The sequence below is a fragment of the Chiloscyllium plagiosum genome, chromosome 5, assembly GCF_004010195.1.
Source record: "Chiloscyllium plagiosum isolate BGI_BamShark_2017 chromosome 5, ASM401019v2, whole genome shotgun sequence".
Lineage (NCBI taxonomy): Eukaryota > Metazoa > Chordata > Chondrichthyes > Orectolobiformes > Hemiscylliidae > Chiloscyllium > Chiloscyllium plagiosum.
In genome coordinates this window covers 42440109-42456096 of record NC_057714.1, presented here as the reverse complement: position 1 = coordinate 42456096, position 15988 = coordinate 42440109, and the positions used below count along the sequence as shown (strand labels likewise).

Here is a 15988-nt window from a genome sequence, read left to right as displayed (position 1 = left end):
CCCTTGACTTGTCCGGACTTGTCCGACCTGCCTAGCTCCTTTTCCACCTATCCACTCCACCCTCTCCTCCCTGACCTATCACCTTCATCTCCTCCCCCACTCACCCATTGTACTCTATGCTACTCTCTCCCCACCCCCACCCTCCCCTAGCTTATTTATCCACGCTTCAGGCTTTCTGACTTTATTCCTGATGAAGGGCTTTTGCCCGAAACGTCGATTTTGCTGAAGCTCCTCGATGCTGCCTGAATTGCTGTGCTCTTCCAGCACCATTGATCCAGAACTTGGGTTCGGTGCCAGCCTCGGGCAACTGTCTGTGTGGAGTTTGCACATTCTGCTGTGTTGTGCGTTTCCTCCACGTACTGCAGTTTCCTCCCACAACCTGAAGATGTGCAGATCCAGGGGTGGACAGGCTACGGAGGTTAACCATGGGGAAATGCAGGAATACGGTAGATGGGCGGAGTCTGGGTGGGATGCTGTTTAGGAGAGTCGGTGTGACTCAATGGGCCAAATAGCCTCTTTGCACACTTTAGGCTTTCTGTAATTCTATGGTATTCCAGTTAGAAACTGCCCATGACAATATTTAAAATTCCACACCATTACCATGCACTATGTGTTTGTACATAGTTCCATGGGGTTTTGTGCCTGAAGCTTACTTACAATTCTGTGCATTTACATAGTTGCATTATAGCCCTGAAGATCTTAACAGATTCCTCTTGCTCTGACCCCACCTCATACCTTACCTTTTCTTACTCAAGTGCTATCTATTTATTCATGTAGACAGCAGTGAAGTGGTAATGTCACTCGACTATTAATCCTGAGACTCAGATCAATGCCCTGGTACCAAGGCTTCAAAGCTCACCATGGAAGCTGCTGGAATTTAAGTTCAATTAACAAATCCAGAAAATAAAGCAAGGCATACTTTGTATTGCAGTGGTCTATACTTGTCATTCTATTATAACGTGATGGTTGCGTTCTTGTGCAATCCTGCATTACAGAAAAATCATGCTTTGGAAACAGCACTTAAAACGTGTTCATGATGTAATCACATTACAGCCAACACATGTTTTGAAAGTTCGCACTTTAGAAACAGTGTCCCCAATTCATCAATCACATTACAGCGAATTTGTGTTAAAGCAGAATGACCTGTACCTTCAGGCGAAGTACTGTTATAGTTTGCCCTTGCCTTCTGCATGATAGCGGAACAGGTAAGCACCTGTTCTTACTGTCTGCCACCAGGCATATAGGAAAGACTTACAGTCTGTCAATCAATTTGTGGGCTTCGCTACATATACACTTTAGATGGCCGTCATGGCTTGGGTCTCGAACCCAGAGCTTCTAGCCCAGGGACAGGAATATTCCAGCTGCACCATGACACCTCCTGCAGTATTTTCACTGCCAGAAAAGTTATTATTAATTTGAAATACCTCCCTCTTGTGGTGGGTATTTTTAATGCTGGTGACTAAGAAACTGGGAACGGTGATGGTCTAAGTGCTAGAATATTATTAGTCTATTCATCCAGAGACCCCGGTATCATTCTGGGAACCTGGTCTGAATACCACTGTGGCAGATAAAAGCAATAAGAAATCTGTAATTAAGTGTCGAATGAAGGCCATTAAACTGGTGTCAATTGTGGGAAAAACCAATCACTAATGCTCTTTAGGGAAAGACACTGTCTTTCTTACCTGTGACTCCACACACAAAACAATGTGGCTGACTTAACTACCCTCTGGGAAAATGAGGGCGATAAACGATGGCCTAGCCATTGATAATCAGTGAGGATTAGCACCTCACCAAGACCTTCCTCACACCTCCACTTCTCGCTTTTAAACAAGCGCCAAACCTCAAACAGATCATTGTCCACAGTAAACTGCCCGGTTTTCAGGAGAACACCATACAACCCTGTCACGGTAGATGCTGCAAGACGTGTCAGTGTGTAGACACGGATACCTCCATTATGCGTGTGGACACCTCCCACCCTGTATGTGGCAGCTACTCATGTCACTCAGCCAATGTTGTCTATCTCACACGCAGCAGGCAAGGATGTCCTGAGGCATGGTACATCAGCGAGACTGAGCAGAGGCTATGGCAACGGATGAGTGGGCACCGCAGAACAAACAACAGACAGGAGCGTTCCTCCCAGTCGGAGAGCACTTCAGTGGTCTGGGGCATTCGACCTCGGACTTTCAGGTGACCATCCTCCAAGGCAGATTTCGGGACAGGCAACAACAAAATGTGGCCGAGCGGAGGCCGATAGCCAAGTTCGGTACCCATAGGGATAGCCTCAACCGGGACCTTGGGTTCATGTCGCACTACAGGGGACCCCATTGCACTGTATACACACACACACACACACACACACACACACCTACACTCACACATGCACTCCCACTCTCACACGCACTCTCTTGCAGACTTATACCCCTTTACACTCTCACACATACACACACTCTCACAAACACTCATACCACACCCCCTACACACGTGCACACAAAGACACAGGTTTGTGGGGTGAATTTGTGCTTGCAGAATTACATTTTACTTTGCTTAAAAACTGCATGAATCCATGTAAGATTCTGTAAATCTGTTTTCTTAGATTAGAATCTGTCTGTGCCACAATGGTCAGACTGTCTCACACAGGGCAGCTCACACTTCAATGCATTATCTGGGCTGACATGACACCAATTATTAAATTTCACTTGAGAATGTAACTTTTAAAAAAGTTCTGCGATTTACATAAGAAAGAAATGAAACCAACATGTTCGTTCTAAAAGAGGAGAAACTTAACATATATTCTGGGTCTTTTTCAATATATAATTTCAGTTACATCACACTGTAAACTTTTGCTATAAATTCTGTGCCTTATGATCTTATACTCCACAACCACTTGAAGGAACAGTGCTCCGAAAGCTAGTGCTTCCAAAACTGTTGGATTATAACCTGGTGCTGTGTGATTTTTTAGCTTTGTACTCCAGATGTAATCTCACCAGTGTGCTGTATGGTTGAAGCATAACTTCTGTAATTTTGAGTTCAATCCCTCTCATAATAAACAAGAATATTCTATTAGTTTTCATAACATCTTGTTGTCTTTCGAAATTCATGCACTAGGATACTCAAATTCCTCTGCAATCTCTCATTATTTCAATCGCACGTTTCTTTTCTATTCATCCTGCCAAAATGGACAATTCCACATTTTCCCATTTTATACTCCACATTTCCAGATTTTCAACCACTCACTTAGTCTACCTACATCCCTTTGTAACTTCTTCACAACTGTCTTTCCCACCTATCATCTTGTCATCAAAGTTAGCAACCTTATTTTCAATCCCTTTCATCCAAATTATGTGTGTAAATTACATAATTAAGACCTCAATGCTGATCCTGGTGGTACACCACTCACTGCATTTTGCCAAACTGAAAATGATCCACTTATAATAGTTTCCTGTCGTCTATCCAATCTACCACCAATGCCATTACGTTACATCTTGCACCAGCAGCTTTCATTTACAGCAATGACCTTAGATGTGACACTTCAGGAAATGCAATAACAGTCCATCCAGTGACTGTCTGCCCCTTACATAAGGCCCATGTTTCTTCCCAAAATAACTTGGTTTGAACAGGACTTCCCTTTCACAAAATCATGTTTACTCTGACTTATTATCATGTACTTTTCTCAGTGTCTTTGCATAAAGTCTACAATAATAGCTTCGAACAGTTTTCCTATGACATATATTAAGCTAACTGGTTTATGATATAGGGAGAAAATGGCCTCGTGATATTATCGCTAGACTATTAATTCAGAAATTCAGCTAATGTTCTGGGGACCTGGGTTCAAATCCCACCATGGCAGATAGTGGAATTTGAATTTAATAAAGAATCTGGAATCTAATGATGACCATGATATCGTTGGAAAAACCTGGACCACTCATATCCTTTCAGAAATGAAATCGGCCATCCTTACCTGGTCTCACTGATATATGACTCCAGATCCACAGCAATATGGTTAACGCTTAACTGCCCTCTGGGCAATTAGGGATGGGCCATAAATGCCCATATCCCATGAGTAAATTTTTTAAAAAAAATCTGCTTTTTGTCTCCCGTCCTTCCTGAAGTAAAGGAGTTGCACTCACTATATGCCATTCTAAATGGAATCTTCCCTCAAATTAAAATCAAAGCATCAACCATCTCAAATTTAAGACCAGAGGATGACGCTCATCAGGATCGAGGACTTGTCAGCTCAAGGATTTGCGAAGCAACACTTTCTTAGTAATTGTAAATTTCTTTAGTTCTTCCCTCCTTTCGGTTTCCTGATATTTAGTTAATTCTGGGATGTTATTTGTATCCCCTATAGCGAAGACGGATCGAAAATACCTGTTTGGTTCATCAGCCATCTCTTAATTTGCCATTATTAATGTCTTAATCTCATGTTCTACAGACCAATGTTAATTTTGTTAATTCTTTTCCTTTTCAAATAACTGTAGCAACTCTGTTTCTATATTTCCAGTTAGCTTTCTATTGGATTCTTTTTCCCTCCCTCATTAACCTTTTCAAGAATATTTTCATATTTTGTTGTGTTTGACTTGTAAAGCAATTACAATGAATTTTAAGTAAAATTTAAATATTCCTCACAAAAGATCACAGAAAAAATTTGGTCACGTCATGTATTTCAATTTTCCATACAGCTACTTCAAATAAATCAAATAATTTAATCACAGAATTCCAGCAGAGGAAGAATCAGATATAAATAATGTAAATAGACCAAAGCATAAAATCTATTAAAAAATGTAAGATAAGGATTATAATTTTATTAGATTTGTTTCAGATTATCAGGATCAGGACAATGTCACGGGATAAAAGTTAACTGTAACAGCCTGAGGAGGATCAAATGAATTGTTTCAGCCTGACTCGCTAAGCTTGCTTCTTATATTAATTGTATTTTTCTGCCCAACTTGTCCCTACCTGCACCATAACTCTTGATGCTGTCTGACTATTCAACAATTTCCTTTCTTTTTAGACCCAACTCCCTTTCATCCTAGATGTACATTTCCGTCCCCGTGAAAAAGAGAAAACCTCAAAAAAAGGTACTATATCTGAATGCACGGAACCTTTGCAATAAAGCAGACAAGTTAACAAAGCAGAAGGTTATACATAGGTATAATGTGATTGCAATCATGGATACATGGCTGCTGGGTGACCAAGGCTAACAAGTAAACATCGCAGGACATTCAGCCTTTAGGAGGGCAGGCAAAACTGAAAATGAAGTGGGTGGGGCTTTGTTAATGAAAGGTAATACCAGTGCAGTAGTGAGAAAGGATAACAGCACAGGGAATCTGGATAGAGCCAAGAAGGATCAAGGCTGCAAAACATTAATTGGAGTTCTCTACAGATCTTGAAACAGTAGTGGTGAGGTAGGAGATAGTGTTAAATATGAAATGAGAGACGCATACAATAAGGATGTAAAGTTAAAAATCACACAACATCAGGTTATACTCCAACAGGTTTAACTGGAAGCACACTAACTTTCGGAGTGACGCTCCTTCATCAGGTGGTAGTGCAGGGCTCAATTGGGCACACTCTCCTCATTCCGGAAGAAGGGCTTATGCCCGAAACGTCGATTCTCCTTCTCCTTTGATGCTGCCTGCCCTGATTTTTAAACTTTGTACACCCCAGTCCAACACCGGAATCTCCAAATAATAAGGATGCAAGTATTGTCACAGGTAACTTTAGTCTGCATATAGACTGGGAAAGCCACATCAACAATAATACTATGATAGATAATGTCCTTGTATGTGTACAAGATGGATCTTTGGACCAGTACATTAAGGAACCAACTTGGGACTCTCAGTTTTGGTTTTCTGCAAAAATTTCATTAACAATCTTTTAAGAATAAAGGGGGCACTGATCAAAGCAGAAAACAGTGACGAGTATGACATCACAGGGGTCAGTGCTTGGACCCCCAGCTATTCACATTACATATATAAGAATGATTTGGATGAGGGAACTAATTGTAATATTTCTAAATTTTCTGAAGACATAAAACTCAATGGGAGGTGGAATGATGAGGAAAGTATAAAGAGGTTTCACAGCAATTTAGACAAGTTGAGCAAATACATGGCAAATGCAGTAAAATATCAATAAATGTGACCTTTGCCATTCTGTTCTTCCCACTGGAATGGGAAAGGTTGATGTACAAACGGAGCGGTGTGTCTTTGTACACTAATGAAGCAAGCTTGCAGTTGCAGCAGGCAAATAAGGCAGCAAATAGTATGTTAATGTTCATTGCAAGAGTGTTTGACTCTGGAGCAAGGAAAACTTATTGCATCTCTCCAGAACCTTGGTTAGACCATACCTGGAGTGTGGTGTGCAGTTTTGTTTCCTTGCCTAAGAAAAGATAGACTTTCCATAGAAGAAGGAGTATAGTGAATGCTCATTCGATTAATTCCTGGGACAGCAGTTTTGAGGAGAGATTGGGTTGAGGAGGCCTGTATTCCCCGGAGTTGAGAAGAGCGAGAAGGGATCTCATTGAAACATTAAATTCTGACAGAATGGTCAGTCTGGAATACCGGAACCGTGTTTCCTCTGGCCAGTGGTTGAGACCAAGGAGTCCCAGTCTCACGATTATGTGGCAGGCCACTTCAAATTGAAGAGGTGAGCCAGTGGCGTTCTCTACAATGGAGGCTATGGAAGCGAAGTCACTGGATATATTATGATTACGCTGATGACCAAATGTTCCACTCATATTTTCTGAATTTCTGTTTCTATTGAAGTGTAGCATTGAGGGTATACTAGTGTTGCAGATGTTACCCTTTCAACAAGACGTGAAGAAAAGATCTCAAAGCACTCACTAAACAGACGGAAGTAATGGGTGTGTTCTTTGTAATGTTTATCCCTTGACCTGAAGCAATAAAATGAGCTTGGCATTGCAATTTTCCAATCTTCCCATGTCCAACATTGCCATGTTTCCCTCCATAAAAATAATCAGATCACTTCAAAAGTATGTAACAGTATGAGACAACAACATGCTACGTACATGGAACATCTTACCTCCATTTTCCATTCTAATGGTTTTGTATGGGGCATGAATTTCCTTGGGACTGCTTCTGCTGCCAAACTTTGTTTTGTTTTGAGAGAGATGGAAACTCCATTTACACAGGAAGTTATGGTATTGGAGTGAATAAACTCTCAGTCAGAGAAAATATTTCAGTGTGATTTTAACTTTACCGTAAACTTGAACATAGTGTTTCTGTAACTGTTGGTTTTCAAGTAGTTCCTAAATGTTTCTAGATTAAGAGATTGCATTGAATTACAAGGTAGAATGCACACATTTTCTCAGTGAGAATAAATTGTTCATAAATAGCCAGAAATTCTGTACTTTGTCCACAATCTCTTAAAAGCTAGCATGGTAATACATTAATAAACAGATTGCTATGGTACCTCAATGACTGTCGTTTTGTCAGCGTTCTCAATGGTTGGTGACCCATAAAGCACGCCATCACTGTATGGAGTTCTTTGAATATATCGCAGCCAGCCAGGTCTGTCTGGATATCCTTTCAGATTTGTCTTAAAAGTTATAGGATCATTTCGAGCATCAGCTATACCAATAAAAGGACAAAAACAGATCTATTTATAGTTGCTGAAACTCTGTTTCTAATCCTATGCTCTTTGTGAACTCAGTGCACATTGTATTTGGATGTTATGGTGTAATGAATAGTTACAGTAAGTCAGCTAATATAGTAATCAAACGAACTATTTTCCCTTGATAGTTCCGTATGTCGTTCAGTTGCACAAACTAGGAAAAAGCTTCAGAAATAGCCTGTCTCAAATTTAATCAGCTTGGCTAAGACAGCCTGAGGGAACGTCAAGATACTTTTGTGCCTGAAGGAAGGAAGACAAACTTTGTCGGACGTGAGTAACTTCTGTTAAAATGTACTTGAGCATATTGGGTCAAAATATTTTGAGGATAGACACAATCTTCAAATAAATAAATAAATAATCCAATAAATAAATGTTGCACCCTTAACTATCAAGGTTTAGTCAAGAATAATGAGGTATTATGAGCTGTGTGAAACTCTCTGGACTATCCACCAAAGAGTCAATGTATTAGAAAGATGGGGAAATGAATAATTTAAAAACCACCTTTTAACTTGAGAGAACGATAACAAAAACTTGCATTGATTTTCTATCAATTTCCTTTCACTTTTTTTTTGTTAGAAGTGCCAACTCATGCTCACCAAAATGGCAATTTTTCACACTTGAGCTACCAAGGAGTTTCAACAAGCTATCCAACAAGAGGACATTACCGTCAAAGCTTATCTTGTCCTTGCTCAAAGTCCTCAACTATTCATCACTTGTGATTTCTTCTCTGCCCGACCCAAAGAGACCAAGAGAACTTCAGCATTTCACTATCTGCCCTAACTGACATCCAGAAACAAAGCACAAACATTTTGGATGAACTTGGCCTGGATGGATTAGTACTACAGGAAGTAGCCCAGTTTTTTCTTACCAAATATAACTTTAACAACTATGTTTTCAGATAATAATCGGGATTTCAATCAACAACCAGGTTTAACATGCTGCAACTCTGCAAATGTCTGCACCAGCTGCTTGAAAACCCCTGGGATGCTAATGCATATCGGGTCTCTCATCTTCCCTCCCACTCAAAAAAAAAAGTCACAATCGTTATTCATTTCTTTCCTTGAAGCGACATGAGTTCTGAACTGACTACACCAAACTTTTAACCTACATAAGCCCAGCTTGAACATTTTCCCAATAATAGACATTAAGCTAACTGGCCAAAAGTTACCAGTTTTTTGCATCTTCTTCCCTTTTTAAATAAAGGTTTTACAATGGCAGTGAAGATTAATGTCACCTATGATTAACGCACTGCCTTTTTTACATGCCCCCATTATCTCCTGATTTATTCTCAGTCATACAGAATGGCTACTGTTAGGGGCCAATCAACTATTACCAGTGTCATCTACCATTGATATTTCATACTGCCACCCATATGGATTCCACACTTCTAATCCAAATCACTGCATTCTATAGGACTGATTCCATCCCATTCTAACAACGGCACCCCTTTCAAAAGCCAAGTTGACCCTGTCCGATTACATTATGATTTTCTAAGAATCCAGCTTAATGGGCTCTACTAATTTCCACATGGCAGATAGTTTTTTGTGTTCTGTCTCTCTCCTTTCTTGAATAAAAATGTTTCATTAGCTAATTTCCAATCCACTGGGATCCTTTCAGAATCTCAGGCACTTTGGAAGTTTATAACCAATACAGCTAATATCTCAGCAGTCAAAAACAGTTGTGAAATCAATTTGAGATAATTTGTAGCTTAGGTTGATAAGTATGTACATTAGCTCGCTGAGCTGGAAGGTTTGTTTTCAGATGTTTTGTCACCATACTAGGTAACATCATCAGAGAGAGTCTCTGGTGAAGTGCTGGTGGTATGTCCCAACTCTCTCTTCATCAGTCTTGGTTTCTTCAGGTGGGTGATGTCATTTCCAGTTCTTCTTTTCAAGGGAAGGTAGATAGGATCTAAAACGATGTGTTTAATGATGGAGTTCTGGTGCCAATGCCAGGCCTCTAAGAATTCTCGTGCATGTCTTTGTTTCACCTGTCCTAGGATGTGTGTGTTGTCCCAGTTAAAGTGGTGTCCCTCTTTTATGTATAGAAACTAGTCATCGTGGGCCGTGTCTTTTGGTTGCTAGTTGGTGTTCGTGTATGCTGGTGGCAAGTTTCCTGCTTTTTTGTCCAATGTAGAATTTTTTTTAAAAAAACAGTTCTTGCATGGTATTTTGTAAATGACTTTAGTTTTGCTGGTAGTATCTAATGGATCCTTCAGGTTCATTAGTCACTGTTTATAGGTAGGTAGGTGTGTTGGTAGGTTAGTGGGCTACCATGATGCCAAGGGGTCTGAGTAGTCTGAAAGTCTTTCTGATATGTCTTTGATGTAAGGTAATGTGGCTATAGTTTTTGGTTGTGCTGTGTCTGCTTGTTTGGGTTTGTTTCTGAAGAATTGGTGGAGTGTGCTTATTGGGTACCCATTTTTCTTGAAAATGTTGTATAGATATTTTTCTTTTGCTTTTTGTAGTACTTATGTGCTGCAGTGTGATGTACCTCACTGAAATAATGTCTTGATGCAGCTCCTTTTGTGGATGATTGCTTCTGAAGTATCTGGTCTGTGTTTGTTGTTCTTCTGCAGACACTGGTTTGAAGCTCTCCATTAACTGTACGTTCAACTGTCACGTCTTGGAATGGGAGTTTGTCATCATTCTCCTCCTATGAATTTTATGCCTGTCAGGATTGTTATGAAGATGTGGGTGCACTGTACCTTTAAGAGAGTTAAAAGCTAGCAGAATTATCTGACAGCATCAAGCATTCTGAATAAGATACAATGTAACATGTGGTCCAGCTACTGGGGAAGCTAAGGTAACTGGTAGCCTGCAGACAAAAACAGATTTGAATTAGGCCAATCAGTTTGAATAACACCCCGAAAAATACCCAATTCCAATCAAGTTTGAATCGAGTACATTGACAATTGTAAAAGCCAATGACACAATCCAATATCTGGGGTATAAGACCAGGGGAAATTGAACAGTTGTGAGGAGAACTGCCATGCCACCAGCATGTAGAGACTGCCCGAAAAATAGCTCTCAAAAGGTACTTTTATTGATCCATGACCTGTGAAGCATAAACCAAGAAGAAAAGATTACACAGGAAAATCCAAATCGAATTTTTGACAGCTGGCTAGTTTTGAAAACTTGATTTTTTGGTAATTCTTAATCAGGGGTTTTATTGGACGAGGATTATAGAAGGAAAGTTAAAGATAGGTTGGGGAAGGAGTTGTAAATGGTTGTCAGTTAATTATTCTGTTATACTTGAAGAAATAAAGTTGTAAATTTTTTCTTTAAATTTCTTGGCCTCTCGAATTTTCACAGATTACTGCACAGGATATTTTTTTTTCTATATTGCTGGTGTAAATTAAGCAAGAGGGTTTACCCAGTGTCGTAACAGGATATTGTTGATGGCGTTGTAGGTTTCCTCCAATTTGTTCGGTTTTGTGATGACAAAAGTGTCATCCACGTAGCAGACCCAAAGTTTGGATTGGATAATGGGAGGGCAGTTTGTTCAAGTCTCTGCATTACTGCTTCTACAATGAGCCCTGATATTGGTGATCCCATGGGTGTTCCATTGATTTGTTTATAGGTTTTGTGATTGAATGTGAAGTGGGTGGTGAGGCATAGGTCCATTAGCTCGAGGATGTTGTTTTTTGCTGATGAAGTTGGTGCTGTCTGGTGTTTGTGGTCCTGGCTTTCCTAGTAGCGATGCCAGTGTTTCTTTCACCAGGTCAATGTTAATTGATGTGAAAAGGGCTGTAACGTCAAAAGAGACCATTATTTCATTGTCTTCTATACTGGTGTCTTTAATAGTGTTCAGGAATTCTTGAGTGGAGTGAATGAAATGGCATGAATCTTCAACTAGGTGTTGTAGTTTTTGGTGGAGTTCCTTGGTTAGTCTCTATGTTCGCATACCAGGTAGGGAGACTATGGGCCAGGCAGCACTAATTTCATCAACAAAGACAAGCAAGTCAACAGAACACCCATGGGATCACCAATATCAGGTCTCACAGTGGAAGCAGTAATGAACAAGCTGCCCTCCCATCTATCCAACCCGAACCTAGGGTCTGCAATGTGGATGACACCTTTGTCATCACAAAACCGAACAAATCAGAGGAAACAAACAACACCATCAGCAATATCCTGACAGGCATAAAATTCACAACAGAGAAGAAAAACGACAACTGAATCCCATTCCTAGACGTGACAGTTGAACGTACAGTTAATGGAGAGCTTCAAAACAGTGTCTACAGAAAAACAACAAACACAGACCAAATAGTTTGCTTCTGAAGCAATCATCCCAACAGCCACAAACAGAGCTGCATCAAGACATTACCGAAACGAGCTACAACACACTGCAGCACCCAAGAACTACAAAAAGCAAAAGAAAAATATCTATATAACATTTTCAAGAAAAACAGGTACCCAATAAACACAATCCGCCAATTCTTCAGAAACAAACCCAAACAAGCAGACAACGCAACCAAAAACTATAGCCACATTACCTTACATTAAAATCAGAAATGACTTCCAGACTACTCAGACCCCTTGGCATCATGGTAGCCCACAAATCTACCAACACACTTAAACAGTGACTAATGAACCTAAAGGATCCATTAGATACTACCAGCAAAACTAACGTCATCTACACGACACCATGCAAGAACTGTAAAAAGCAGTTGAACAAACAAGCAGGAAGCTTGCCACCAGGATACACAAACACCAACTAGTCACCAAAAGGCATGACCCATTATCACTAGTTTCTATACAGACAAAGGAGGATTGAACTACACACACATCCTAGGACAGGCTAAACAAAGACATGAGAATTTTTAGCGATATGGCATTCTAACCAGAACTCCATCAATAAAGACATAATTTAGATCCTAACTACATTCACTTGAAAAGAACTAGAAAGGGCATCACCCACCTTAAGAAACCAAGACGTATAAATTGCCAGGTGGGACATATCACCAGCACTTCAGTGGAGACGCTCACTGATGTTGTTATCTAGTATGGTGGTGAAACGTCAGATAACAAATCTTCCAACTCAGCGAGCTAACTTACATACCTACAGCTGTGAAATCTTGAGATAGTTTACACCCCATTATTCAGAACAAATTCTATAGCGAAGGCTTTTGTAAACCAAGTGAGTGCATAATTTTATATTTTTTAAATTAAATTTAAGAGCACAGCTTGAGTTCGATCAACAGATGTCACTTACCAAGTTTCATTGAGTAGGGAGGAAACTCCCCCTTAAAATATTCTCTCTCCAAAACATGGACAAAAAGGACACCAGATGATGGATAAACATTCCGATCCGAATGGACTCTTGAAAAAATGGAATACACTGAAAGTGAAAAGTGAAAAGTCAAATTATAAAATCACAAATTGTTTTGTACTCATTAACAGCAGGTTGGGTGCTGATCAAATATCAAACCTCATTACCGAACAAACGTAGAGGAGCTCGATATATTGATCTGTATTCAGTATTAAATCGTCAGCATTAAAGGATCTCAACTAAAATAAATGTGACATATTGAAAATATGGGGTGGGGTTCACCTGTCTGCCTCAGCAGCAGTTGTTCCTGGTAGAGCTGCTGAGGCTCCCAGGTGGCCAGCCCTCTGACTAGGCAACATGCCTAAACTCAACAGGCAGCTTTTTCATTGGCTCTCACCCAAAACTGAGGCGGAAGTCCTGCTACTCACCTGTGCATGCCACTGACCCATTGTTTTGGCTGATATCCAGTCACCCATCCAGTCAGAGAACTTCAGCCCAGTAAGAAGTAAATCCGTATTTGACTTCTTGCACATTACCATTTCCACTGTGATAGCCATTTCATATGACCATCCAAGGTTTTTTTAAAATTAGCATTGCAGGGCTGCATTCCAATACTGCCATGTTATTGCTATTACGTAGAAATAGAAATAAACAAAATATAATTTCAACTTCGGAGGTCATCAATGAAGATACCCCATGAATTTAACGTGCAAGTCCAGTTTGACAAGTGTTATGGAGATCAGTTATCTCAGTCGGGTGGATGGCTAATTTACGATGCAAAGTGATGGCAATTTCATGGGTTCAATTCCTGTCCCAGCTAAGGTTGCCACGATGGACACTCCTTCTCAACCTCTCCCCTCCCAGAGGCATTGTGACCCTCAGGTTAAACTCACCACCAGTCTCTCTCTCTCTCTCTGAGGGGGCAGCCTCTGGGACTATGGTACATTGCCCATCACTCATCAATTCTGAGGAGGTATGTTTAAAGAACAGATATCTTAGAACTTATTTACAATTTATAGAAAGGTTGAAATATTTTAAAATCAAAAAACATTGAATTAATATAACACAATCTAATTGAATTTGAGAGATTACATAGAACAATTATCAAGTGTCAGGTTAGAATTAAATAAAAACAAAATTTAGAACACAACAGGAAGGACCCTACTTTGTTGATTAGTTGTTGGTTAATGCTCAGGTAAAGGTGATGCAAACAAATTGTTGTCACTGTAAAATATTACAACATTAGGAGAAATGTATTTACAGTATTTGCAGAGTTGGTTAAACTGAGGAATCTGGCAGTGAACCATATTCTGACTAACAATAAAATTTCCTCTGACCCTTCATGGTAAGAATCCTGTGTAAAATGGTCTTGGGTAGTATCAACCCAACTGCTATTAGACATATCACAAAACTGCCTCAAATTCAGCAATCACAATCAGAGGTTGTGTTTTGGAAAGCCGAATTGTTTCTAGCAAAGAATGCCCTTTTAAAGTTAATTTTAAAAACTTAACACAGAGCAAATGGAGTTTTACTCTGCCACTCACATGGCATGCCTGGCCTGAAAATATATGAGGCTGACACACAGTACATAAACCATTCCTGTTGAGAAGATCGGAACTTCGACGAGAACAAAAATCCAACAGACTATTTATTTTAAATTATATTTGTCAAAACTTATCCAACGCCTTCACATTTATGTGTAGCAAAAATAAACAGAAATGTTACAGAAGATGTAACTTTGATCATTAATGCATCTTTAATGATTCTAAGCTGGCAAATGCAGTCACATCAGTTGATTACTGCTTGTAGAGTTTACAAACACAGGAATAGTACCAAAAAATCCAAGAAGTATCGCGCATTCTACAGTTCTGGAGGTTGCATCTTACTACGTCAATCGAGTTACCACTAACCATGGGAATTATGTATTAATTCAACTACAACAGACAAGTTGAGAAAATCCCTCGTTGTTAGGTGGATAATTTTAGGACCCATTGATCAAACGTTACCTGTTCTTCCCAAGCATCGTAGACTCAGACATTAACAGTATAGTAGGAGGCCATTCAATCCATCGTGTCCATGCCAGGATGAGCAGGATGTCCAGCTCATTTTCAAGGGAGCGAAACTGTTATTAACACAGAGTTTGAAGTAATTCAAATTTTCATTTACCTAATGAAACAGTTTCATTATTCTAAATGCTTATATTTTGCTTCCTTCCAGTGTTATACTATCCCTGATAGAGATCCAAAAAATCTGATGACGTACTCTAATTCCATTTTCCAGCTTTTGGTCCTGGAGAATGTGGGAATCAAGTGAAAATCAAATTTCTGCTTAAACATAGCAATGGTTTCTGACCCACATACCTTTCAGGCAATAAATTTCAGACTCCCACCACCCTCCAAGTGAAAGAAATTTCTCAACTAAAGAAGGCGTTTGGTATATTTTCCTTTATCAGAGCATTGAGTACAGGAGTTGGGAGGTCATGTTGCAACTGTACAGCATATTGGTTAGGCCACTTTTGGAATATTGCATGCAGTTCTGGTCTCCTTCCTATCGGAAAGATGTTGTGAACTTGAAAGGGGTCAAAAAAGATTTACAAGGATGTGAGCTACAAGGAGAGGCTGAACAGGCTGGGGCTGTTTTCCCTGGAGCGTCGGAGGCTGAGGGGTGACCTTATAGAGATTTACAAAATTATGAAGGGCATTGATAGGATAAATAGACAAAGTCTTTTCCCTTGGCTCAGTGAGTCCACAACTAGAGGGAATAGGTTTAGGGCGAGGTGGGAAAGACATAAAAGAGACTGAAGGGTCAACTTTTTCACACAGAGGGTGGTACGTGTATGGAATGAGCTGCCAGAGAAAGTGGTGGAGGCTGGTACAATTGCAACATTTAAAAGCATTTGGATGGGTACATGAATAGGAATGGTTTGGAGGGATATGGGCCAGGTACTGGCAGGTAGGACTAGATTGGGTTGGGATATCTGGTCGGCATGGACGGGTTGGACTGAAGGGTCTGTTTCCTTGCTGTACACCTCTATGACACTAAGTCCCCTGGTTATTGACACCTCTACTAATGAAACAAATGC

At 40.0% G+C, this 15988-nt stretch overlaps 1 protein-coding gene across 4 annotated transcripts in view; it reads right to left on the bottom strand.

The window, feature by feature from the left end:
* Positions 1 to 15988, bottom strand: part of sgce (sarcoglycan, epsilon) — an 80312-nt gene that overhangs the window by 45537 nt on the left and 18787 nt on the right. For all 4 annotated transcript variants that reach the window (XM_043689930.1, XM_043689931.1, XM_043689932.1 and 1 more), the window contains 2 exons: positions 12850 to 12975; positions 7432 to 7589 (listed from right to left, as the gene is read on the bottom strand). In XM_043689930.1, coding sequence (XP_043545865.1) covers positions 7432 to 7589; positions 12850 to 12975 — 284 coding nt within the window. The remainder of the gene's footprint in view (positions 1 to 7431; positions 7590 to 12849; positions 12976 to 15988) is intronic.